The sequence below is a fragment of the Haliaeetus albicilla genome, chromosome 10, assembly GCF_947461875.1.
Source record: "Haliaeetus albicilla chromosome 10, bHalAlb1.1, whole genome shotgun sequence".
Classification (NCBI taxonomy): domain Eukaryota; kingdom Metazoa; phylum Chordata; class Aves; order Accipitriformes; family Accipitridae; genus Haliaeetus; species Haliaeetus albicilla.
In genome coordinates, this window is record NC_091492.1 from 36,158,528 (window position 1) to 36,186,050 (window position 27,523).

Consider the following 27,523-nt stretch of genomic DNA (forward strand, 5'->3'; position numbering starts at 1 on the left):
GGTCATCTCACTGCCCTGGTGTCCCAGGAGAGCCAGAAAGAGAGCAGGTGTTTCCAAAGCAGAGATTTCATTTTAGGTGCTAATATCGAGAGGTTTAGTTAAATCTTTGTCTATACTGTAAATTCGTTAATGTAGGTGCCAAAAGCTAAGAACCAAAATCCATTTTTTAGTTTTCAATTTGTCTTGATTTCCAGAGCTCCTTATCTCGTATTGACTTAGGTATCTAATGACCCAATTCATCAAGTAGTTTAAGCATGTCGCTAATTTTAATCAAGTGCGTAATCCCACATTTAGTTAGGCACACGTATAAGTATCTTGCTGAATGAAAAATGGGTATAAAGCCTAATTTAAGGCAAATCCCTGCTTGAATATGTTGCCTTTGTTCTTCGTAAGGAAAACGAAAAAAGGAGTATTTTCATAAGGAGACATTTTCAGGGCAGCCGACGGATCTTCAGTGTGGAGCCAGAAATCTGCAGGCGAGCTCTTCCCCTCCAAGTGCCGTCTATAGCGTACAGTAGCTGAGTCTCCTTTGAGCTCCTCCTCATCTGCTGACCCTCGCCTCCCTGACATCCATTCCCCTTGCCTAACAATGACAAATGGAGTTATAATATTGGTTGTTGAACCATAAGCTGTAGATAAATGTGCTTCTGAGAACCACCATTAAGTCCCTAAATGGATTATATATATTTGGTTTAGAAACCTAATATTTAATATTAGTGTACTCTCCAGCGGTTGGCTTTATTTCTCTTGATAATCTATTCCCACTCCATTTCCTTTTAGATTTCTAACCTCATTAAACCTTTCATATTGCAGTTATTTTCTGTCCTAAACAAAATTAAAGACACACCATCCCCAGGTTTTAAGAGTCTAATTTTACTCCCGAACTGGAGAAAACACAGAGATAAACATTCTTTTCAGTGGTGAATTTTAAAACCGCTTTACGAGTCAGCTGGAATTGCTAACCATATTGAGGATTGTAAAAGTCTGTGAAAGGCAGCATAATAAATGATGCTTGAAATGGCATTTGTTGTATGGGAGTTCAGATGCTTACATGGTATCTTTCCCTTTTCGGTTTTGTATAAAATGTGAGGATGTATCTCACGTTGTACAGTACCTTAAGAATTTATAACATTTTGCTTCTGGTCTGATTGTCTGCAAGGAATCTCAGTTACCAGCAGGGGTTCCTTAAATTCACATGGCCAGGAGAAAGCAGTATCTGTGTAATACTCTGCTCCCAGTGTGCGCATTAAACTGGTTTTTCTTGATCGAGGACACATTTCTTCCATATCATCGGGCACTTTGGCACATTGCTTGTTCTGATACATATAAGTATTGCACTCTGCCTTACCAGACACAGTAAAATTGTGTTTGACCATTCTTCTTGTTATACAATGCCCTGGCCCCTACAGTGGCTGCTTTAAGAAGAAATGCAATATATGTGGTGCTGAAAAGAAATCTGCAGGCTGGAGGAGGCTCTAAAATGTATCCTGTATTTGCCCAAATCCACTTCTCTTTCCCTTGGTTTCCTGTAAGGCCTGTAACACCTCTACTAATTATCAAACAGCATTAATCACATTAAATCATGGTTCTACACGTCACAGCCCATCTTCTCCTTAGCTTTTCACTTCCACCAGAGTCATATGGCTGAATGATGACATCACGTCAATCTGCAGCATTCCCATCACAGCTGATAGTGATCTCATAAGTACAGGATCGGGGCTTCACTGCAGGGTCTAACAGGACGGCAGGCAGAGTAGGTTTCCATTCAAGGAGAAGACTTGTCAGTAGCGGCACAGTTTGTGTTTTGCAGGTGAAGTGAAACCTTTCTATGAAACAGCTGAATAAAATCCCACCCCCCTTTTTCTTAAGGGTGAAGTCTCTGTTGCAGGCCTGTTGTATTTGGTGACTGCAACAGCAGCTTGCATAGTTTCGCTACTTCTAATTCCAGTGCCAAGACCTGCAGTGTGAATACTGGCAGTTAGCACTTTGCACCTTAAAAAAACCCCTTAGGTTCCCTTTGCGTCATGGCAGGGGAGATACTGTTACTTTCCATCCCTATTCTGCAGGCAGGGAAGGTTGAGGCAGGGGCAGGGTACCTAGGATACTTACACTGCACATCAATAGCCAGAATTACCACCAGCAGCTCCTGGCTCCCTGTCCTTTGCTCATCCGTTAGTCCATAAGGTGACAGCTAACGTTTTAGGGATTTAAAATCAGAGACAGGGGTCTCCACAATTTGCAGAAGCTCTCAACATGCCACAGGAGCAGGCCCGGTGACAATAGACATTTGTTAGACATAGAAAAAATGATGGTGAAAATTGGCTGAGCAGTTTCTGATCACTGAAGTCCCTGCTGATAGCTTTGTGCTACTCTTGTTCGAATTCACAGTAAGAAACAGCATGGTGCTAATCGCTGAGAAGTTCTGGGAGAAGGCTGGTCAGCAGGGTGCTTATATGAAGAGTGATGTGATGAAATGATAGGGAAATAGGTCTTTATCCTGACCCTTTTCCTCTCCCTTCCAATTGTGCAGAGCAGTTAACAATGACCAGAAGCTTTCCTGGCAAACTCTGACTAGCAGTTTTGCTAATTTACATTTGTTTTCAAGGGTTCAGCATCATTGTCTTTAATAGGATGCTCTTGTCCGGGACTTGGTCGTGGCTGTTTATGAGGTCCCTACATTTATGCTCTCCTTCTGGTTTTTTCCACCATACATAATGTCATTTTGATGAGGACAATGTCCTTGAGTGCACTGTGTTGCAAGGGGATGCATTATTACCACAAGTCTATTTTCAGCCAGTTTCCACCAGGTTCATTACACCCTGCGAATTCATTACGCTCCTGCTCACCTGTGTTAGATGCATGTGACAGTGTTATCCTCCTTTCAGAGGGCAAGAGCAGGCAGCTGAGCTGCTCAGTTTTAAGTTCTAATGGCTGCTTATTTAATACAGTTTTATCTTCACCCACCCATAGCAATCATCACCTTAAAAATCACCTCCGTTATATCCATTCTGTTCTCCACTGCCGGACAAATCAATGCACCTCTGACAGTCAGAGATTGTGTGAGTGTGCAGAAATCCTGAGGAATCAATCGCACCCAGGTGCATCAGAGGGGATTAGTGGTTTTCTCCAGGGAGAAACAGCTGCTGATACTGGCCCCCGTTCTCATGACTCAGCAGCTCCACTCCAATTTCCCATTTCAAATACAGAGCAGCAAGCTCTAAATCTTCCATGCCTGAATGCAGAGTGGAGAGCCCAATACAAAGTTACATTTCACTTTGTACTGACAGATGGAAAGCCATAATAACGTCCCTTTCTTCATGATGAGTGATGGGTTCCCACAACGCCGGATAGATTCAGAGTGCCGCTTGCAGAGGCACAGGCAGTGCCAGGAGGTGGATGCTCACGTGAGAATCCAATGGATGTTGTTCGGTGTCTCACACTAGGTGGGATAGTTGCCATCTGTTCTGTCGTGGTGGTGTCTCAGACTGCTTGCAAATCCTCTCTAGTACCCCAAAAATGCTGGGGATTGAAGCAGGCAAGGGGAGTGTGAAGGCCTTTAAGGTAATAGGTCTAGATTTCAGGTTAATGGGAGGGCAGGGTGAGAAAGCGTGCTTCTACTCCATTGCACAAGTGAAGGAGACAAAGGATTTTAGATGCAGGGTTGGTACTTCTCACCAATATTAAATTTACGCTTAGGCATTAATATGGAGCAAGATGAAAGAGACAGTTCCTTATGATGTAAAATAGTCATAATCCTATGCCATAATGTTAATGAGCCTCAGTTTTTCAGGATTGCCGTATGCAACCCCCCCGTTGGCTTTAGTAGACACTACCATATGAGGTCAAGAATCAGGCTTTTTTTTCCATTTCCCATGTTGGAAGAGAATCCTTTCTGCAGAGAAAATCCGCAAGTTTGCCTGTAGGTCAAAATAAACAGTTTTTGCATCAAAGGAGCAAGTTTCCTTCCTGTTGAGCTCGCTGGTGCTTTCAGAAGCTGTTAATGATCATTTATGTCCAACATGCCAAGTCAACTCTTGGTGTTCCTGTGTCTGAGTGTGTAGTAGACGCTCAGCATGCCTCGGACTGACTCTGCAAGTTGGGAGCAGATGTTGGCTCCGTGACAGGTCTGTGTCAGCAACGTGTTTTGATAAGAACAGGCTATTCCCAGCTGGTTTCTGAAGAGTTTTTCTCTCTTTTTCTGCTTTCCTCCTCTCTTGCTTTGAGGTCTTCTTCATCAGGCTCAGAGCACGCATTCTGAAAAGATGTACCCAGCTTTCTTCTTGATGTTGTTTTATTTTCTGCATCATTCATGTTTTGAGGCTTTTTTAAAACATTGTCCTTCACATGGTTGGGAATCCCCCAAATTCAACTTTTCCCTCACTAACTAATTTCCCCGGAAGAAAAGTCTGCATTTCTTTCAGTTTGGCAAGAGCATGGAGAGATGCAGTCCCTGCTTAATGTAGCTCTGCCACCAGAAACCCAATAAAAATCCAGATTTAACACAGTTAGCTACATCCATTCTGGGAGCTCTTGGTCTGCAGCCCAGGGCTGAGCTTTGGTATCACTAATCTGGGCGTGCTGTGGGAGATGGGCACAGCTGAGCCCAGGGAGTGTCAGCGGTGGAGAATCACATCCAAACGGGAGTGCATTCCCTGCCTGCAGCCCAGCAGTGCTGTCAGCCAAACCATGGTTTTCTGTCAATGTGTTACTGGCCTCCAAATAAAGACTTGAAGAGGCGGAAGCTTGTGATGTCTCTCTAGATTAAATGTGGGAACCTAAGTTCACCCACTGCTCTTCTTATCTTCGATCAGATTCAGTGTTAGATTAATGTTAGAAGACTGTTGAATGGGTTGGGATAATTCTTTATTCCACCTCCACCTTCATACATCTGCTTACCTCGTTAGTTGTGGTTGAAAAATCCTGCAATCCCTTATTTTAAATATATATGACATTTCTGCTGTCTTGGCAGGGCAGGAGCTCTTTGCTGGCCCCACGCTTTTAGAGGATGCTTCAGAAATAGATTGATTCTGAGACCCAGTAGCCAACTTCCAGGTGCGATATCAAAGCAGCGTGTGATTGTGAACTAGTTACTTGACCTCTTTATACTGTACATCTATAAAACCGGGGAAGAAGTAGAACCTCTTGGAGCTCCAGACAATTCAAGTCTGCTGCGTTCTCTTGGGTTACGGTGAAACTGCATGAGCTGCCCTGGCACGAGTAGATACCAGTCCTTCTTTACCAGGAGTCTGTAAGACCTGGTGGTTTGTTCACCTACTTTCTGCTCAAGTCTCCAACTCCCCGCAGCAGTTTCTAGGCAAACAGCACGTCGAGGGACTGTGTTGTAATGGGAAACCTTCATTTCCCTTTTAACCAGGACTTCAACCCTGCAAAACAATCAGCTCTTCCCTTTCCATTGAGAGGCAGCAGTATCTAATCAGGTTTCACTCCTTTGTTGTATCTATTGATCCTCAGCACTGTAAGATGCAAATTGCCATGCCTGACAGGATTCAGGGTGTTTTATCATCAATGGAGAGTAATTATCCTTGGCTGCACCAATATTGGATTGTTAAGCCCCAGGATAATGCACAAGGTAAAGACATTTAGAAGGCAGTCCACCTTGGGGATTTGTGTAAATGTGATGGATAGAGTGAGAGCAGGATAGCTGAATTACAGCCCCAGGGACTGACAGCTGCATGGGGGTGTAGCCTTGATAATCCTTACAGAGAAGCTAGTGCTGCAGTTGGTATTGAGACACAAAGTGTGTCTAAAGCTGCAAGTTTCCCTTTCTGTTTAATCCTTGTAATGTGTATATGCTGAAGAAGAAAACATATGCAAGATTTTGTATGGATTCTGTGCGCTTGCAAGACAGGCCAAGTAACTTCTTCTGTTCATTTATTTATCTAACCATAATTCAAGCTTTTCATGTGAGCATGTTTTAGAGGCACGAAGGTTTTGGGTGCTTATTTCTTTGTCTGTGGATTCCAATTCAATACTAAAAGCAGAATTATAAATGAATAAGTAGGAGATACTTTTCTTTTTTGAAAGTATCTGGTTAACCATTGCATATTCTGGTGTATAAAGTAGTTAAGCTGTCTTAGCTGTGGGGAGAAAATGTATGTCAACAGAGATGCCATGTTAGCTGACTAATCCTCGACTGATAGCAGCAAACCTGAAAGTAGACTCAGGGAAGAAAATCTCTTTTTCCAGAGCTATCCGTATGAGCCGAGTCTTATACCTGTCACTTTTTTTTTAAAACCAGACCCTTTCTGTAGTTGCAAAATAAATAAGAACAGAGATACAAAGAGGAAAAGGAGTGTTGGTGCCTGAAAACTCCTGCTGAGATGAATGTTCAGGGTAGTTCCCAAAGACCATCAGGCTTCAGATACCACACTGAACTTGCAAGCTGCGAGTTCTGTTAACATTTTTTAATGGTTTTAGTTGCAGTTCTTTCTTGTCAAGCAACTCCTTGTGTTTGACCAAGGCCGTGACTAAGATCAGCCAACTTGCTTGGCATGCAAAGCATGCTTTATTCTTGTTGAAGCTGCTAAGGACACTGAGGAGTAAATGCCAGAAACTTAAGCAAATAGTCCATGCTTTACCAGAACTGCACCAGATTTTGCAGCTATGTGCAGCTTTGTGCTGGCAGCATGTGCCCTGTGCTGCCACAGAGGCGCTGAGGTTACTGTACTCCAGTGGGATTTTTCTGACATCCTTCACAAGCGCCCCTGGCTGCTTCATTTCACACGTTATCATCAAAGTGTGCAACAAGCTCCTTACATTGCTCCATACCTTCAAACAAGCAGGAAAGGGTTTTGCTCTGCAGTCAATTTTAACTACAGTTTTGAAATAGGAGAAAATTGAGAAAGATTAAGAAAATTGTCTCGCATACCTACGCTGTTTGTCATGTTTTTAAAGGGAGCAGGTCTTGCAGATGTTTTGATTGCCAAGTCAGAAACACAAGGCTCGGGAGGGTGGAGTCCAGGGGAAGTCGTGTCGGGGGGAATTGGCACCGCTGTTCCCTTTCTTCTGCCTGTCAAAATAGCCCCCCCAAGCCAGGAGGGGGTTCTGTGAATGAAGAAAAACGATGCAATAGGAGCTGATGCTGGTTCGGGCTTCTCCCCACCTGTCCTTGGCTGCGGGGGCAGCCCAGAGCATTAGGGATGCCCTCAGGGCTGTACGTGCTGCTGGGGGAAAGCGGCTCCTGCAGCCGCCAGCCCCATCTGCCCTGCACCCTGGCATGCTGCTGAGCTCCGCTGGCATCATCCACCACCCTGCAGGTAATTTTGCTGCCGGCTGCGAGCACAGGAGACCGGCAGCCTCTCAGGCAGATGCTGCGAGCGAGCAGCCTGGAGCCTCAAATCCGTAATTGGCTCCCTGCAGCGCCGGCGGCTCCTGCTTCACCCCACGTTTTCCCTGGGAGACTGCAGCACCATTCCTCCCATGGTGCCCTGCCAGCCCATGGACAGTCTGGGCACCGGACAGGCATGCATTAAATCACCGAGCGCATTAGACATGGACAGCCTCGAGTCGAAGCATTTACAGATTTCGGTATGCATCTGCTCCTTTCCTGCCCCTGCTCCTCCCACGCTGCAAGGGAATGGTAGGGTTGCTCCAAGCTGTCGAATTTGTGGCCGATTTCTGGAAATGTCAGCGTATGTAGGGGATTATCTTTGGGGAATTATTGTTGCGTGCTCCCTCTTCCCCACAATCCCTCCTTTTTTTCCTAGAAGCGACTCAAAACTGTGCGGTTCTGCAATTGAAATTTGCCATGGCTCTTAGAATTCCTTGGGAGGCAGAGGAGCAGGTTTCTGACCAGCTGACAGGCTTTCTCCGCAGTGCTAACCATTGCTCTCAGCTGGGGACACAGAAGCAGATCCATATTGTAGCTTCTGAACATGAACCAATGACAAAATACCAAACACGACAATCCTGGAGTTTGGGGAACTCGAGATCTAGACCCCCATTTTGTTGCAGGGCCTGAATTTTAATTAGACCAAGCCAAAAAACCTGTGAGCTGAGAGGTTCAGCGCTCAGATGGGGGGAGACGCCAGTTCAGCACCAGAGTTCACGGTTGAGACCTCTCATGCCCGATGGCATAGTACCATAACGCAAAGCTTGCAGAATCCCACTGTCGGTACAGATACTTCAGATGAAGTATATATGAGTGGAGGATCAATACTGTATGGCACGCATGTTAAAATAAAAACATACGTGCACTCATGGCTGTATTTGCTATATTCCGCACGAAAGTAGGTTGGTTTTGTGTTTTTTTTTTATTGGGAAAATTGTTAGATTTGATGGCGGTATGTAATTAGTAGTTTGCCAGCAATAATTACAGGGCTGTGCTCCAGAATAAATGATGTAGCATTCCTGTGCATATAATATGGTATACCACAAAATAGGAGTTGGAAAATTGCAACATTGCTGGATCATCATATAGCTGACATGTTGAAGGGGTTTTTTTGCTCTGATAGTTTATGAAAAATAGTAAGTATGGTGCACTGTGAACCGAAAGGCTTTCTTTGTTAAATTAACCACAATTGCAACCACAAATTATGGCTTCACAAACTATAGATTTAAGACTGGCTTTTCATAAATAGAGCTTCTTTGTGTTTTAACAAAACATACATAAAAGAATGGAGCTGTACAATGATGCCAAAGTAGCACTTTCAAAATCATCAGCCCATTCAAGCCTTTGGAATACAATCATAATATTTGTTTAAAGTTTAACGTCCAGAAAGGGAATTCACAGAAATTCCATAAGCTTAACACAGTTCTGATGTAATTTCTGAGTGCCTTAATGAAATAACATCGAGATAGCAACCTTAAAAAGATAAGTTTGTATACATTTGAAAGTTTCCCTCATACAAGTGAAAAATTGGTCACTAAGTGACTGAGCAAAGGTTCTGCTAAAGGAAACATGACAGAAAAATCCTTATGTGGATTTTTTTTCACACGTAACATGTCCATATATGCGAAGGATCCAAATCTTTCGAAGTAGGAGGCGTTATGCCACTTTCTACCAAAGGTAAATTTGCCCAAAAAGAGATTTCTCCAATACTGGATGACTGTTGTAGATTTCTCCAAGTTTTAAAATATCCTACAGATTATTGGCATGCTCGTCCCAATTTTGAAAGGCATACTTTTGGCAGCAGCAAACTGAGGAGGGCCATGTGTTAACATCCTGGTTTAGCAATATGTATTCCCACATGCTAAGCTCTCGTACAAATGCAGTTTTTATTGCTGTTGACTTCAAACAAAGATGCTTTGACATCTAAAGTTGTATATGTTACAGATGCAATGCCTAACCATACTCATGCTGTATATTTTAGGATGAGCTGGCTGTGGTCCCAATTATACAATCAAGTATAAACACTCCTAGGATACAGGGCCCCATACGGAGAGTCACTTATCTTCGTTGTGCTGTGTAGTACTGCACTGTAACATCTTGCCGTGTCTGATATTTTGTACTCCAGCTCATTTGCACATTGTTGCTTAACACAATATATAAATAACATATAGGAGCAGGCAACACGGCTTGTCTTCTGACTTTGAATGTGGAACAAGTATCATTAACGTATTGCTTAGTCGCTCCCACATCCACAGCCCGAATGTCACCTGTAAGCAGGCTCTCCGATACTTTCCCATTCTGTACTTTCTCATCCTTACACTAAGAGTGAGAAGGAGGATAATAATCCAGTTAGGAAGTATTTCTAGGGAGAAAAGTGTATTTATTGGCCAAAGTCTTTTGTGCTAAGCAGAGAAACTGCAGTTTAAGGCTTGGTATTTTGAAATGGTGGTTGGTGGTTGGCTGTTCAGTTTTGCAGCAATAGGTTGGTTTTCTGGGAAAAATCCTTAGAAAGTTGAGTAAATCGTTCTTCTCTTTCCACCACTGTCCTCAGAAGGGAACTGGAGTTCTGCTTTACTTCTGCACCCATCTTTACGAGAAACCTGAGCCTGTAAGGGCCAGCTGGGGTATCTTCTTCTGTCTTCATAAAAACTCCAGGTTTTGTCCTGGCTGCTGTAACAGCTGGGTGCTTGGGGCAGGGAGGAAGTTGCGCACCCACTTTCACTTGGATTCATCCACTGCCTATCCTGTTTAGACTTTCCCCAACAATAGAAATCCTGCCACTCCTTTCATTTGCATCCAGGAGATAGTTGAGCAGGCACTTTTGACATGTAGAAGCACCCCCTCATCTCTCAGCAGCATCCCTTTGGGGCCCCGTGTGCAGGCTGATTGCAGTGGGGTTTGCCAGGAGAGAGGTCTGGGAGGGCTGACAGGTCCAGGGGGAGATGGGGGGCCCCGGGGGCTGCATCACGCCCATGACCACACTTGGCAGGAGTCCTAAATACAAGTCTCGCCTGTCTCCTTGTGTTTGCGTTCTTCAAAGATAACTGGATTTGTGCGTAAGGTTTTCACTCCCGTAGCTGGCAGTGTGTACAGGAGTTCTTGTAATAATAATTAGCTGTAAATATTTTGCATCTAATTCTGAAAGGTTACTTCAAAGAAACATTTCTTCATATCGCTTGGGATCTTTTCTTCTGTTGAAATACACATTCATGAGTGAAGTACTGCAATTACAAGGATGTTTAGAGAATCACAAAGGTATTTATTCTTGTCCTGGCTAGTTTATAGTAGCAAAAATTGCAAGTGGAAAGGCTAAGAAAATGTATTCTAAAAACAAATGTGTAATTGTTTTGTTGAGAGTTAGAGTCAACAGTGTTTATTCATGAGGCTTAGCTGCCCCAGGCGAGAGCAATCAGACTGGAGGTACCACCTCCTGTATCCTTGTTCTCTTTAATTGGAGCCATAGCCTTGGATGCCCGGAGGCGAAGGGCCGTCTCTAACTGTATTCTGTTCGGTTTATGAACATTTGAAAGTGCAGTGGAAAAAAACATTCTTTTGTTTAGACAGTTTCAGGCTTCCCCTCCCTTTTCTGTTCAGCAAGTGAAAATTGTATGTCAAAATTAAGCTCTTGAGCAGCTATAGATTTTGCATGTAATGTGATACTCCAGTGGCTAAAGAGTTTTGCAGTGTTGTTAGGCCTAGGAGCGGAGCTGTGCGTCACCGGCAAACACAGGGATGGAGAGCTGCAGTCTTGCTCCCGCGCCGTCTGCAGCCGGGCCCGCCGGGGCTCGGCTCTCGGTAGCAGCTCCGGCAGCTTCGGGTGCCCGGCAGGCAGGCTGGCGCGCCCCGCTGTCCCCCGCCGCGCTCCCTCTCCCAGCACACGCGTTCTTTCCAAGCAAATCAGAGCATATTTTAACAGTTTCACCGCAAATTCCTGTGTCACTTCATTTCTATTTTTAGGCCCTGGTGAGGGTACCTAGCGCAGCTACCAGCCTAGAGACAGATTCAATAAAAGATTCAATAAAACTTCTCTCCGGCTGCCTCCCAGCAGAAGCCCAGGTGGGGGCACGCAGTGCAGGAGGCGGCTGGCGTCTCTTATTGAATCTAGCCCTGAGTTTATCCAAGCTCTTCCTGAGTGTTCTTCTACTCTCTCTACTGTAAAATCCTGATTTCCTCATGACATCTTTATGCAACGCTATGGTTAAGTGCTTTCTCCTTCTATTGTCAGCGCTGCCAGTCTCAAACGGCTTGAAGCTTTTAGCTCCAAAATAAGAAGCGTGGTCTGGCTCGGGGTGTGAGGAGAGTCCTCCGTGCTCCCTTCAAGCACCAGTCTAGTCTGATGGAGTCCTGTCTTGAGGGAGGGCTCCCCACTTGGGACAGGTATCGCTTCTAGAGCAGGTGGCTGTGATCCTGCAGCCTGGAGTCAGACCTGAGTAAAAACAATAGCCACAGCCTATCTCATCTCATGTCACCCCTTTGCGAGCACTCAACGCTGCCCCCGCACCCTGGCATCCCAGCACCTTCAAGAGATGAGCTCCAGCTCGGTAGGGAGTCCCTCGCGTGGTCCGCTCACCCTGCGTGTAAGGTGTTGGCGGTCAGAGAGCATCTTGAAAAGATGAGAAAACAAGAATACCCCCCATCTAAGCTTCGCTTTCACATTGCCCCAGCCCGATGCCTGGCCACGCTGCTCTGAGAGGAGAGTTCAAGCAAGTAACACCCAGTGTTGTCATCTGGGTTTGCGCATTCGAGGCCTGAACCGAGAACACTAAATAAACATCTGAGATTGCACCACTTACCCATCAGTCCCCCACCTTTCTGGAAGGGTGTTAAATGGTTTCTGCTGCCATTGATACTACTTAGGTTTCTTCTGTCCCGCTTCAAGCCAGCTTTGTCCCCCACTGCGTCCGGCTGCAGCCGGAGGTAGGTGAGAAGGGAAAGGGGCAGCGTGACAGCTGACGGACAGGATGAGTCCTGGGCTCCAGGAACGCTCGTCCTTCGCTCGTGGTGCGTGACTCGCTGCTGGTTCATCCTTCTCTGGAGGTCCACACGAGTGGAGATTTCGAGCTCTTCAGAGCCCTTCCGGGGGAGTGGCCTTTCATTTGCCACCTCCTCTTAAAACAAATATACTGAGTGGTTTACCAGATAGCCCAGATTTTCTAGGCTATCACTCCAGTCGTATCTTCACTGCAGCACATACCAAGGCTTTAAAAGGCCCCTATTTATTTAGTTATTTCATGCAACTGGCAAGGCTTAAGAGCCATCCCTGAATGATATCGATTCTAGTAAGAAGTATGTCATAGCTCTGGAGACTTTATCTAAATAATCACATGCTTTCTGGAGTGCAGTTTTCAGATTTGAGTTATTAGATTTAAACTTCTGGTCTTCTTAGGAAAACACCTCCCCTTCCATCCCGTTTCACTGCCCCTGATCCAAGGTTGGACCGTCTAGAGGATGGCGTAATATTTGCTGCGTATTTGCCTTGACAAATGGCTAATTCCCACTCGGATCCGTGGGGGTTTGGTGTGCACCGGGGACAGCAGGCTCCTTGGCTTCCTTGCCGAGAGTATTTGTTTAAATGCAGCAAGTCCTTTCTCCAGTGTTGTCTTTGCAAAATGTGGAGGGGTGAGCCTTTTGATGTTTGTATTTACAGTGTTTTCACATCTGGATGTCATTTGTGACACAGGCTCTCCTCCTTTTTCTATCCCTGTGTCTTCCTGTAAAATTCATTTTGAACATATAAGCTCATGTGGCTTTAATGTGTAGTAGTCGGCCAATGTATTTAGCAGGCCTGTAGTAGGCCAATAAAGAGGTACCTTGGGTCACGCTGTGCGCTCTTGTAAATTTATCCCGAATTAACCCTGATTGGCATCGAGCTCCCCCGCTGTAAAGATACAGATGTGCGTGCTCTCCAACATCTGCTGTTTCACGAGGAGCTGTGCCATAAATCCACGAACCCCGGTGACCTGGAGTCTGGGCCGAGGGTCTGGGGATGCTTTGGCTCCTGCGCTCCACGGTCAGGAGAGCTCGCCGGGACGGCGGAGCTCGCCGGGACGCGGGCGGGAGGGCAGCTCCATCCTTGCATTCGCACGTGAAAATCCTGTTGGCGTTGCAAGAGGGTGTTCTTCTCCCCGAGCGACACCAAGATACGGCCTCGGGTGTAAATCCTTCTTGTGGCTGCCCGTTTCACGCAAGTGGTTTGAATATCCTCGTCCAACAGGTTTCTTCGGGGCTCGTATTAATTCAGCTTCGCCTTTTAAAATGCAAACTTGGGCATGGCGGAGCAGGCTCTTTCGGCTGCCTTTACTTGCAAAGGAAAGCAGGGGAAGGAGATCAGTCAGAGCAGCCAGAGCGTCGCTGCAGTCCTGCAGTCAGCCAGGATGCAAAAGGAAAAACATACCCATCAATTCCTGAATGTCAGCAGAGATCCCCTGGAAATTATTTATTGCGTCTGCTGTCGTATTTAATGATTTAACAATATACTAATAATCATAATATATTAACTTTGTGTAGTGATATACCAATCAATATAAAATAATGAACACGTCTAATGGATTTAATAGTACACAGATGTTTACTGCCTTTCTCCCTGAAGATTTTCAGATCATTTCTAAAGGCCAGCTGAAAACCGTGCTCGGGCGGTTCCGTTCCCCCGCCCGAGCGCCGGTGGCGGCGCTGGGGCCGCGCGCGGACCCCCCCGAACGCCGCGGAGCAGCCGTGCGAGGGCAGGCGCCGCGGAACGGGGCGTCGCGGGCGCGCGGGGGGCCGCCGGCCGGGGAGGGGGCCGCGCGCGCCGAGGCCGCGTGGGCGCGCCGGCCCCGCTCCTGAGTGGGTGCGCCGGCGAGGGGGGGCGGGGGCTGGGGCTCCCCCCGTCCCTATGAATCACGGTCACCGCGGCAGGCGCTAACCAGGCGTGTCAGGCGGCGTGGATCGTCGGCCCCCGTGGCCATCGATTAACCATTTATTAAAGCACCTATGAATCACTGCAGTAGTAATTATATTTTAAATATACCTGCTCACAACTGTTTTGCGACGTGAAGGTTGATCACGATTAAACATTTCCTTTGCTTTTCTCTTCTCCCTCCGCCCGGATCCAAATCCCCTGGGGGTCTGAATGCATCTCAGGGGCGCGGAAGGCCGCACCTAACGTGAGAAACAGAGGGAAAGGAGCCCGACCTCAGCCCGTCAAAAGGACGGGGCGGGGAAGCGAGCGTGGGCACACGCGCACCCACGCACGCCGCGCGTGCGCACGCACACGCGCGTTCAGGGAGCGTCAACACACGCGCCGTGCGCCCTCCGACCACTGCGAACGCCCGGATAGCGGCTCCGTGCGCGCGGTCTGCGCGGACCGCGCGCGGACCGCGTACACCCGCGCGCGCAAGCTAACGCGCCGTGGGCGCGCGAGGCCCGGGCCACGCGCGTGGGTACGGAGCGCGCCCGGGCGCGGACACGCGCTGACCGTCGAGCACGGACGCAGCCCGCGCACAGGCTGCGCGAAGCTGTGGACGGCGTGCGCGCGGCGCGTGCCCACGCCGGGCACCTATGGCCCGCGCACGCGGCTCACGCCGCCCCCCGCCGCGCGCGCCGTGGACACGCGGGCCATGCGCGAACGCGCCCCCCCCCCCCCGCGCACGTGGATTTGGGCCGCGTCCGCGCAGCTCTGGCGCGCACCTGCGCGCGCCCGGACAACGCGCGCCGGGGGGCCGCCGGCTGTGCACGCGCCGCCCGCGCGCTCCGGCGGGCGCCCACAAGACCGCGCGCCACCTCCGGGACCGGGGGCGCGCGCCTCCGCGCCCGCTGCCCCGACGGCGGGTCCCGCGCGTGCCCCGCGGCGGGGCGGGGCGGGGCGGGGCGGGCGCGCGCGAGCCGCGCCGAGCCGAGCCGAGCCGCGCCGCGCGGGGCGGCGGGGATCCGCGTCTCGTGGCTGGATTGGTCTCGCCTGGCGGCGGGCTGGGCGGGCGGCGGGGCGGGAGGCGCTCGCCGCGGCCGCGCGGAGCAGTCGCGCCGCGGAGCGCCCGAGGAGCGGCACCGCCGCCGCGGAGCGGAGCGGGGCTTCGGCGCGGTTCCTCCTCGTCCATGTTTGGGAATAATGGCTACCGAGGCGTGAACCACAAAAAGAAAGAAAGAAAGAAAGCCGCCGCCGGGGGAAGCCCCTAGATGGGGCCGGGCTGGGGCTGCCTGCGGGGCTGAGCTCTTCTTCCCCCCGTCTCTCCCTCGTCGGATGCCGGCCGGAGCCGCCTGGGTCGCTTTTTTTGCTGGTTTTTTGGCCTTTTTTTGGTGCGTCTGCGGGCTTTTCGCCCCCTCGCGTGTTTTTCGCCCCGCCGCGGCCCCGCGGGTGATGGACCCGTAGCGCCCGTCTGCGCGTCGGCTCCGGGGCTGAGCGGGCGGCGGGGGACGCAGCCCGCCGGGGCGAGGCGGCGGAGGGGGCGCAAACTTTGAGCCCCGGGTTCGGCCGGGGTGGGGGGGGAAGGAAAAAGGAAAAGAAAGGAGAGAAAAAAAAAAAAACCCAAAACCCAGAGGAGGAGCGGAGACGCGCTGCCTGCACCCCCAGAAAGAGCCCCGGAACCGGAGCGAGCGGCGGAGGACTGCGGCGGGAGGAGGCGGAGGAGCCGCGGCGGGGGCCGGCGGGACCCCCGGGGCACCTCCCGGCCGGGCGCCGCGTTGTGCCGCTGCGGGGGGGGGGCCCCGAGCGGCTCCGCTCCGCGCCGCGCCCGCGGGGGCCGCCCGGCCTCGCCTTGTGGATTATCCCGCGGGGGCCCGGCTCGCCGGCGGGGCTCGCCATGGTCTGCGCGCCGCGGGGTAAGTAGCGGCGGGGCGGGTGGGCGCCCTCCGGGACGGGGACATCCCCCCTACACCCCCCCACGGGGGAGGGTGGGGGGTCCTCTTCCCCTCCCCGAGCCCCGTTTCTCGGCGGGGGAAGTGTTTTTTCAGCCGGGGAGTTCAGCGGCTTTGCGGTCAGACGGGAGAAGGAAATCGCCGCGTTTTCCGCCCGGTGCGATGGTTGTGTGCGTGCGGTTTTTTTGTGTGTTTCTTCTTCTTCTTTTTTTTTTTTTTTTCGGGGGGGGGGGGTGTGTGCCTTTTTTCGGTGCAGTCGACGAGGTGGTTTGATATTTTTCCGGCCGCGCCGTTCGCTCGCTGCCGGTCCCCCTCCCCGGCCCCGTTTGCCTTTCGGGGGGTGGTCCGCGTCCCTTTCTACCGAGTGGGTGCTGGGATGCAGCGGGGCGAAGCGCGGGGAGGCAGAAACTGGTCGTCACCCATTCCCGGAGGCGAACCGAGGAGCTCTCCGTACAGAATTATGGAGAAGGGTTTGGGGTTTTTTTGCGGGGGAGACTGGCTGCGCTTAAATAAAATAAAATAAAATAAAAAAAGACGTAGCAGCGAGGAGCTGCCGGGATGCGATGCGCTCCCAAGCTGCTTTTTTTTTTCACCCCGTTTCGCACATTCCTCCAGTGCGACCGCATCCCTCTGCCCACCCCACCCCCCGCCCCCACTTTCAGGAGACCGGGGGGGGGGGGGTGGTGGTGTGGAATAAAAAAAAAAAATTAAAAAAATTGAATCGTTGCCTCCATCGGGCCGCAGAGAGCGGGGCCGGGTCGACACCCCCCTGGCAGCACCCGAGCCGGGGGGGGCTGCGCTGCTGAGCCCGGGCGGCCCCGGGCTGCTCCCGCCCACGGGTGACCGTGACGGAGCGAGCCGGCAGCCGCCCGGCTTTGTAGGCGCGTCAATGGTCCCCTTCAGCAGAATGTCGCGAATTGGCTCTTTCGGGGTGTTTTCTTGGCAGGCTGGGTGTCGTAGCAGGCTGCCGGATGAGGACGATGTTATTTGTCTGGGATTGCTGGCTCTTAAAAACGGTAACAAACTTAAAAAAATCTGTAGCCGGCGGTTAACCCCTTCGGCGCAGGCCAGAGCCCCTCTCCTCACAAAGAACAGCAAGTTTTAAAATGGACTTCGTGGATTATTTTTTTTTCCCCCGTGTGTCTTTTGGCCTGAGAAATAACCCGGCCGCCTCCCCGAGCCTGGCAGACCGTGCTGGCCGCGCCGAGACGCGGGGCGCGGGTTGGCTGCCCAGGCGTTGTTCTTGTCCCCGCGTCTGCTGCTGTGCCCCTCTGCTTAGCTTGAAAGAAAAATTTAATCCAATTAAGAAATTAAACCTTGTCTGTTTAAAAGTGACAAATTTGAAAAGGGGAAGGGGGGGGGGGGGCAGCAAAGTAAGATTTCCAGGTCACTGGTTAACTAAAGATGGTTTGGAAAAAGAGCTCAGGAGTAAGGCAAGGGCAGAGGGAAGGAAAGAAGGACCTTTTTAAATGGTAAAGGCTTGTACGTCTCTCTGGAATTTAAACTGTTTTTTAGGCTTGTAAAATCTTCTTGAAGTTGTGCATTTATCTCAGGAGGCTGCTTGCTAGCTAATCTTCTCAAGGCATGTCCTGATTTTTTGTAACATTACAGTATCTGAGGTCCTTTTAACCTAATTTTGTAACAAAGATAATTTCTTGTTATGTAAGTTACTGTTCTGAATGATTGCTTTGGGTCTTGGAGATCGTCCTTAACCGGTCTCCCCTGTGCCGCAGAAACTGGGATTATTTACTTCGTTAACAATTCTTGAAAGAAAGCCTCGCTTAACTGGAAAAGGCTGCTAAGGTATTGCAGGAAAATAGTCTTCCCATTCTTCTTTCTAGAGAGTTAAATCTTTGGTCATCCCTGATCAGAATTTACTTCAGAGGTTTATGTTTATGTGTAAATCCGATTTTCCCCACATACAGACTTACAAGGGCGAGCTGCTTGATTTATACACACAGCATTAACTTCCTACAAGTGGCAGACTTCTAATGCTCTCTTCAAGAATTTTCTTCTTTGCTGACAACAGTTCCCTAAAACTGCCCTGTGCTAAAGCCAAAAGGCACTAGCTTGGGCTGCCTGGTTTTCTTTTCCAGACGAGATTAATGCTATAAAACAAGGAAGGCAGTATTGTATTTAGCTGGATACTGAGTTTTTGCTAGTACAGAGTGATTTTTTAAATTTTATTTTATTTGGAAGGTGGGTTATTCTGAGTGAAACCTTAAGCCTTGTTTATCAGAGGCGCAGTCTGTTCTCATAAACAAACGAAGGAGCAAAATATATCCCAGTGTTATTCTATCGGGACATGCAGTCATCTGTTGGACCTTGTGGCCTGCGCTGGCTACATCGAACAGCGGTGTCACAAGTAGCTCTGGAATTTTTAAGTTAAAAAAAGGATTGGAGTATGCTTTGAATTCCAGTGATAAACTACAGATATTTAGCAGTAGTTGCTATTTATTTTGCTCTGATTTTGCAAGAATGTTGCGATTTGAAGTGTTAACTTTCAGTAAGGGGTGCAAATATTAGTGTTCACTGTTGTTGCTTTTTAAACTAAAAAGTGTTAAGATGTTTAATGGTGGTATGTTGACAAAAGTGGCAATGAAAAGGGCTGCATTCTTCAGTGAGCCTGTGCTCACTGTCTGTGCTGTATGGTACTTTTGGAAAGCACAGATGTGTATGTCATTTTCTGCCTTAAATCTTTTCTTCCTCCTTTTTTTTTTTCCCCCCCTTGACTCCCAGTATCCTTGTGTTGAGTGACCCATAATAGCTAGGGATTGTGGTGTCTGGATAAATGTGAATATGAAGCAGTCTTTTTAAAGCCATTACAGAAGATTCAGTCAAATAAAATTATTTGTATCATAGGAATAGGAAATGTAAGCTGGTTAATTTTAATTACTTCATGAATTTACAAGATCTGAAGTCAGGCAGGTACAAGAATGTGTTGCTCCTCACTTAATAGCATGTTTGAGCAAAGATTGGCATTCTGCATCAGAAGTGGAAATTTTAGGTTTTCTTGCAGTCAGTCGTTTATCCTTCTTGAATAAAGATGGAAATTCTGAACTAGGTAAAGAAACATATGGTTTTACCAGAGATGATTTCCTAGACTGATCAATTACTAGGAGATGTAATGAGAAATATACTCCGCAGGGAGAGGAAGGAGGGATTGCCATTACATAATATCCCTTGGGAGAATTTCTGTATCGCATAATGAGGTTGGTGATGGAGCATTTGGGGAAAATGCCGATGGATAGGAATTTGCTCTTCAGATTTCCATAAGCAAAACATATGACTGAAAAACAGGCTTGTTAAAAGTAGTACTGATACCTTAGTAGGTGGGTGCTTTGCCTCTATACACATTTCTTTTGTTCTCATAACTGCTATGTAAGAGATTAGGTAGCCGTAAGATTAAAATGTCCAGAAAATGAGAGATGCTAGTGAATAATTTCCTTACTTATTTAACACCAAGGGTAAACCATTAAGGGCTTGTGTTCTGTTCCAGGCTTCGTTAAATTATTTCTGTTTATCTGTTGAGAATAGGTCCTAAGGAAGAGAAAATCTCTAGCCTTAATGGTGTAAACACGAATGACCTTATTCTCATGCTGGTGAAAATTAAATGTATAGAAATGTGTATACGTGATGTTGTGGATTCAGTAAAACCCGGTAGCTGGATACGTGTTTTCAGAGTCCTTGTAATATCCTAAGGATCCTAGGAGCTGACTTACGGATGGAGAAGAAAGCGCTTGTTAACAATTACTTAAATACAGCCTTACTTTCTTAGTAGTAGTTGCCTTAAGCAGGAAAATAATTCATTTCCTCACACCTGCCCTTCAGCATTTTTCATGCTCGGGGTCCAGGAACCGAACGCCGAGCTGGCCGGCAGCGCCTGCCCGCGCACGGGCTCAGAGGTGTTAAAAGCAACAGAGGAAAAAGGTGAACAATCTTAACACCTCTGTCACTGCTGGGGAATTTGCCTAATTTGAGTTGCTCGTTTAAAATCTGAGCGCTGGTGATCCTAGTAATTTTTCAAATGACTTGTCCAGCTTTTGTCCCTCGAGTTACAAACGTGTTCCAGCTTTGTGGGTTTCTCAGAAAATCGCCTTGACGCGGACTCCAGCAGCCGAGGTGGCGCAGTGACCCCTGATGGTGGCTCTGGTAATCGAGGCAGGTTTGCACAGCTATCACTATTTTTAGGAAGTTAAAGGTGCAATGGCTGGTTTGAAGGCCAGGCCCCGATTTCAGCATTTCATTGATAATATTTTGTAGTATTTTGTGTGCCACCTTGTGGCTGCCGGCGCACATTGCAGTTGTTGAGGTGTGGCTGGGTTTCATAGGACAGTCCCAATTTTAGTGTCTTCTTGATGGTTTTATTTTGTGTGTCAGGTTAGTGTCAGTTATCTGTTCTGATTCACCTGACATTGACTCAGTTGCAAGATCCTGGTTATTGGAAATGCGCACCAGAGTGGTGGCTGCTCACTGCTTTCAAAGTTTGTGGCAGGGCTTGGCTTTCCATAAAGGTGGAAGATGGTGCTGGATTTAAGCACTGAGAGTTACATAATGGAATTAGTGACGTTTCTGTACCCTGTAGAAAAGGTCGCCATCAAGGAAACTGAAAATATATGTGACCGATACCGGTAGAAGGACTTGATTGCAGATGGTAACACCGGGGTGGTAATCTTCTTCGCTGCCCTGTCCCATTGCCCTGCCAGAGTTTTACAGATAGTGACCCCTGTGTTAACCGTCTCACAGACGTGGTTTAGCCTGAGAGCATCTCTCAAGGTAGCTAATGTCATTTTAAATGCTAAGAATGGCAAGCTGTGATTGTTGGTTCTTGTAAACTTAAACTAGGATGGTGCTCTTGACATGGCTATAGAAAAGCAGGTTCTCCAAAACATCCATTTGTACCTTATATGGCTGTATTGAAAGGGTTACAGCTAAATAAAATGTGTGTTCTTTAATACTACAAAAATAAACCTTACTGTGTGGTGGGTGGTAGGAGAAGAGCTAGAGTTTACATGAAGACAGCATTTCAAGGTGGCTGTTTGTGTTGTTACCAAAGATATTTCTAGCTTGCTTATAAAATGAGATTTTTTAAAAAAATATTTTTAATTTTGAAAGTACTCAGCCTAGCTTATGTTCTTGCGGAAAAAATGTTACAGCCAAATTGCCCTGGAAGGTAGCTACAAGATTTTTAATACTGAGTTAAAGCAAGCTGGATACGTTGTTCACCATAATCTTTCCATGGGGGGTAAAAACCATCTGTACATGGATGCTGTTTCTGTAGTAACTGCTATACCAAAGGAGAATCGAGGACATAATGGGTATAAATCTTGGGGGGTTTTCCATGGAATAATCAACGATAAGAAGCATTTAGGCTATTAAGATACCTGCGAGTTACTCCAAAGCTGTAGGTTATAGAGTTATAGTATAGTCTGCCTTCAAAATGGTTGGAAATCCATCATAAATATCTCTTTACCACATACCTTCTATCTCTATGGATGATTGGCTCTCTAGTAAAGCCTTCCGTAGAGGGTGTACTGTAATCCTTTTATGTTACTTCTTCAGTGCAGATTACGCAGCAAGAAATAATTAGGAGATTAATTTTCACCTGTCACTGCCAATAATAGATAACCTTGATACAGTGACAGGGCTAGGAATTTGGGGAGCGGAAAAGCATTTAACCCTGTGGTGATTGCTGCAGGGACCAGGCAGAAAATGGTTGCCAGAACATGACCTCCCTGCTCGCTGTCACGAAAAGGGAGAGACGTGTTAGTCTTTCAGCTTCCTCGTCTCCCGCGAACGCTTTGCCTTTATCCACGAACGTGCGCTGTAAAATTCGCTCTGTGCCGCAACGGTGCCACACGCGCCTCGTGCTAATCAGCCCGGAGCAGACGTCGGAGACCTTTGTAGCCTAGTCTTTTAATTCAAATGCAGTTCTGTTGCTTTTCATGATTTCAATTCCCAATCTGACTGGTATTCCTAGCCTGCTAGGGAAAAGAGGAAATTAATGAAGATGGCTTCATTAGGCAGAGTGCAGTTTAGCCCTTGCTTCTCTCCAACAAATGCAGCTGAAAAAGCATCCCAGAAGTAACTGTGCTTTTGGTCTTCAGAGAAAGCAGAGCTGAGGTGTTTCTGCTCCCTTTCAAAATTAATTACTAGCTCACATCAGGTGAGCTTAAAAATGTAGCCTATGCTATAAGACAGTGAAGGGAAATGAGAAGGGGAAAAAAGCGCCACCCTTCCCCCTCCACTTCTTTTTTATTTTTTTTCTTTTGTGCTGAAGTTTAAATCTACAATCTGTTGAAAATGTAATGGGAAACCAGCCTACAGAAAATGCCATTATTCATATCATCGTGAGCTCATTTATTTTATCTGCAATAGTAATGATAAGACAGACTGCTTGGCAATGCTGATAAGCTGAGGAATATCTTAGAGCTATTTGTAAAAGTTAAAGCAGATCTTGGTACTGAGAGATAGGAAAACTGATGAGCCTTTGGGCAATCTGCAGAGCTGAAAGCTAATAAAGATTTTAATAGGAAGGCCTCATTAGGATTAGGGAGAAGATCTATTATCTGGGATTTACACAACACAAACAGTGGGACAACTTTAATTTTTGCTTCTTTGTTCATTAAATACTATTGCTGAATGTGAAGCCTTTTAACTCTGACGTGGATCTCTTCGTACGTTCAAGGAGCCGTCACCAGCTAGCTGCTGGCTGAGCAGAGATGGAAGTGCAGTTTGTGTGGGAAGGCATTTGCCACACGTGAGAAATGCCAGAAAGCCGTCATATTCAGGGGCCAGTCACGTTTTGGAGGTGCAGAAATACAGTGGTTTGCAGGTGCCTGGGTGGGCGGGTTCTCAGTAGTGTGTTTTTTCTGTTGTGAACAATATTTCTCATCTTTGGGCCCTGGAGAGCATCTTTAGAAAGAAATTAACACGTTGCTGTTGTGTTGGTTCTCTTGATGGTGAGACTGAAATACCAGTACTGGATAGCTTGTCCGCCCACTTCAGCCTAATGGGGTGCTAACTCCCAGTCCCACAGTGGTGGCTTTTTTATTGTGATCACCTCATTAATACAAAACTATTCTAGTAGAGGAGCTGTCTGCAATGCCACTGGAGTTGGTATGGTAGGAGTACGTGCCATGGGTGACCTGATCGAATGGTTTGGTAGTTACACAACAGGACTGATTTTAGCACCGTCTGCGTTCTTATACGTGTGATGTACAAAACGTTCACTTTTTGAGGACCCTTAGTGTGTGCAAACATCTATTACATGGGCTCAGCTGCTTTATTCCTCATACGTAGCACGGAATGTAAGGTGCATGTAAGCTGCTGAAAGAGCATTAGTTTATCCAGGGTTTACAGATGTATATAATATTTTTTCTCAAGGACCATCCAAACTTTTTTTGTGGTTGAACTGAATTGTAAAGCAGGAGGAGAAGCCGTGCTGGAACATTCTTTGGTTTGCTTTTGAGGTCCAAGCCATGTTGTAACCTGACTCTCGCTAACCTGCAATTTAAACCGTTCCTACACACAGCCTATGAGATCTAGTTGAACCTGTAATGCAGATGAAACGTTTTGTTAGGTGATACCCATGCTGGCTGTGAAATGCCACTTGTGTGACCACACCTGTGCTTGGGAGCTGTCTGGTTTCTTCCTTGTGTAGAGCACACACGAGTGCAGGGGTCTCAGCTTCTCCCCCATTTTCATGGCACAGACCAACTCCTCTCCTGCTGCTGGATCCAATAACCCTAGTGGTAACTACAGTAACATTGCTTCCATGGAAGAGTAATATTGGGAAAGTATGTTCTTGTATTTTCGGTTGTTTTTAATATGATGTAGCAGCCAAAACCCAAAAGGGAGTGCGGCATCACGAGCCACAGAGAAGTCTATTACAGACCGTGGTTTGGGATCTGCTGGTTAAAACCAGTGGTTTCACAGGGCCTACAGTGGACAGTGTAATGATAGATTTAACTCCAAGTATTCCATCTTCCATGTGCTTGAGGAACTTACTCAGAGCAGCTGCAGCTGTAATCCCCTCCCTTGTGCCTTCACCAGCGTGGAGACAGATGGGTAGGGCTGGGAGGAAAGCACCCTGCACCTACTGCCCAGGACAAAAATAAATTTCTCATGGCGGGTTGGTGTCAGTTTGTTGCAGCTTGTTTGTAACAAGTCACAGTTTAGGTCAGCAAACCAGTGTGGCCTCCTAAAGAACTAACGCTATTTGCACTTAACATGTTGCTCCAGCAAGGCTGCCATTTGAGAAGTTTCTAATATTTATGTTTGATATGAATGAAACTTTTTGTTTTGTCTGTAGACCGCAACGGAACTGGAGCTGACTCGTATCAGGAGTGCCTTGATAACAAGCAAGGTATGAGATCAAGTCTCTCCAACATGGGCACTTGGGACTGATTTAGCTTGATTTCTTGCAGCTGAATTGGTTACTGTCTCTGTCTCTTGCACTCTCTCTGTCTCCCTTTTTTTTTTTTCTTTTTCTTTTTTTTTTTCCCCCACTGTCTCCAAGCCAATTCACTGTTAAACAGTTCCATGTCAGCTAACCTGTTAGCTCAGGGTCTCATTACACATTTGTGATGAGGCTTCTCGTTTCTAGCACCCCAAACACTCTGTTATTAAGGGAGGAAGTGGGAAGGTTGTAAAACAAAAGTAGCATTTGCACTTGCTTGCAGCTATCTTCTTCCTTGAGGTTTAGTTGCACAGCAAAGCAGAAAAATATTAAAGTAAAAGTTGAGTTAAAGGAAGGCACGTGCTAGGCTGGGTTACCTCAGTGCCAGACATCCTGTGATATTTTGTGTGCTGACATGCTGACTCAGACTTGTCCAGCCTGCTGTCTTCTCCCATGGCAAAGTTGATCAGAGCTGGAAAAGCCTCTTGTGACTTACAAGGGAGTGATGATGGTGAGGGAAGAACCTGTTATCCTTTTACTGTAAACATGGAAAGAAGAGTCACATCAGTAGAAATGAAAATTGTAAAAGTATCTCAGAAACAGGACCCAAAGGCAAGGTTATTGATTTTGTATTTAGAAAAAGAGTTGGTATATTATGTTCTCTTCAGATGTCCTCTCTGAGAGTTGCAATCAGAAGCGCTACTCCATTGCCATAACCGTGTAGTGACTATCGAACCTTCTGGTAATCAGGGAGAACAAGCACACTTCAATCCAGAATTTCATTCATTACAAGCTACAGCAAAGAGATAAGAGAAAATGCTTATCCTAACCAGGTTATAGGCATCAGTTACATGTCAGCTTTTTACCCTGCTGTTGACCCAGATCTGTGACAGTAGCTAAAATGATCATTTGCTGAAATTCTGACCCTTGTTGCATAATTTTCTAAAGTCGTACCAAGAAACACATAAAAGCTGTCCCTGTTTTGGTGCTTGGTTGGGCTTGGTGTCTTCGCTTTCAGTATCCATCAGTCAGTGTTATATGTGCTCCAAGTCAAAGCTGCTGTGAAGTGCATCCCCCCTGCTGTTGTTGGGTTTGGGGTGGGGTTATTTGGGGGAGGGTGGGGGTTTTTTTTGCTTGTTTTGTTTCCCTCCTCTCAAAAAAAAAAAAAAGCAGTACATTGTCTCTCTGGTGACCTTTACGCTCATCTTTTTTCACTACTTTTCTCTACTGATTGTAGTAAATACCTAATCATTGCTAAGCTTTCATTTCAGAAGTTACAACTGGAAGACTAATGTGGAAGAACTGTAATCAATAATGCCTTTTTAAATTAGATTAAGTTTAGAAGTCTTCTAGACCAATGTAATTCAGGATGTTCCTTTGATAGATAGATCGTTTGTTCTTAGGGAGAACAATTTTTTCCGGTAACCTTTTTCTGGTTGGCGGTGGGGAGTGTTCCATTTGACATTTCATAGAAAGCAACTGAGTTTCAGGTTTTAAAAAAATCGAGTATTCTCATTTTGGGAAACCAATTGCAGTCCCTTTGATGTGCCAGTTACCCTGGTTTATCTGACAGGTGGTATTAAATGGCATTATATCCATCACTTTCATTTGTCTGTCAGTACTCTAGATTTTTCTTATAGCGTGGTGTTTGGTGGGTTTCTTTGACGTCGTTGTTAACATGTGAACAAGCTGTATCATTAGGAGTGCTTTCAATCCAGTATGAGTTGGATCTGGTTTGGGTAATTTACCATGTCCATGCTACATCATCATGTTTAAAGCAACAACCTTTAAGAACGCAGAGGTTTAAAGGGAAACGTATACGCAGTAAGTTGTAGGCAGTCCCTTACTGTCCAACCCACATTACATTTTGTGAGCATGCAGTAGAGTTGAATCCACCATTTGCAACAATTTACAGAATATAAAATATATAGCTGACAGCAGACCCATAATTCTGGTTGCTTACTGTTATGTTCAAAACAAAATGCCACCAATGGCTGGAAGTAGCGGTGGCTCTTTAAAAGTATTAAATCTTCAAGCTATGTGAAATGCAATTGCCATGGCTTCTTTTTATAACAGCATGCTTGTCTCCTAGAAATTATGCTATAATGAGGTTTGGTTTATATATTTTACCCCTTTCCTCATTAAAGTGCTATCTCTCGGAAGAAGCGCTTTGTGTCTTGAAATACTGCGCGGTTAAAATGAAGGCAGGTTTATAAGGATTTAATGTACTTGGGAGCCAAGGTTTTGCAGCTTTATGGCAAAGATGTTTTAACAAAGGGCTTTATGGTAAGGGTGTGCTGTATTTTAGTCAGGCAGTTGCTCAAGGGAGAATTTTCAGTGTGAGCACGTCACGGCAGCAAGGAGAAATTCAGAGGGAAACAGGCCTCTGAGATCCAGTCGCTGTCTTGGTTGATATTAAGTCTTAATTCTTTGCAATTTCAAGCCCTGAGTTTTTTTTACCTCTTGGCTCAAGGAAGACAAAGTCTTGTGCCATGTCATGCAACAACACGAGCAGGTCATTTAGGTTTCTCATTTCAGTGCTCAAAGGCAGGGTGCAGGAGAGCGCACCTGGGACAGCCACAGGTGGGATTATTCACCCCTTCTCAGGATGGAGCTTGTTTTTTCAGCATTTTATCTCCAATATTCATTATTAAAATCATACGCTAAAAGCAAGACTTTCTGAGTGTTTGGGGTTTGGAAGTGAAGAGGGCAGCAGTTTGGAGCAGTTGCCCATCCACCGCAGCAGAAGACGTGTCCTGGATCTGCCTGTTTCTCTGGGATACAGTTAATACCCCATGGTTTCCTGAGAGCCAGGGGGTTCTGCCATGGAAAACAGGTATAAAATTACAACCAGACACAGTTGTTGCTGGAGCTTCTCAGCTGGAACTCACTGTTATTATAAATAAAACAATTCTGTTTTGAAGGTTAGGCAATGAAAAGCA

General features: G+C 46.9%; 1 protein-coding gene across 18 annotated transcripts in view; it reads left to right on the forward strand.

The window, feature by feature from the left end:
* Positions 1-27,523, forward strand: part of FBRSL1 (fibrosin like 1) — a 558,190-nt gene that overhangs the window by 432,944 nt on the left and 97,723 nt on the right. For 14 of the 18 annotated variants that reach the window (XM_069794958.1, XM_069794967.1, XM_069794969.1 and 11 more), the window contains one exon: positions 24,495-24,548. The exons of the other annotated variants lie outside the window; for them this stretch is intronic. In XM_069794958.1, coding sequence (XP_069651059.1) covers positions 24,495-24,548 — 54 coding nt within the window. The remainder of the gene's footprint in view (positions 1-24,494; positions 24,549-27,523) is intronic. 18 annotated transcript variants of the gene reach the window in all.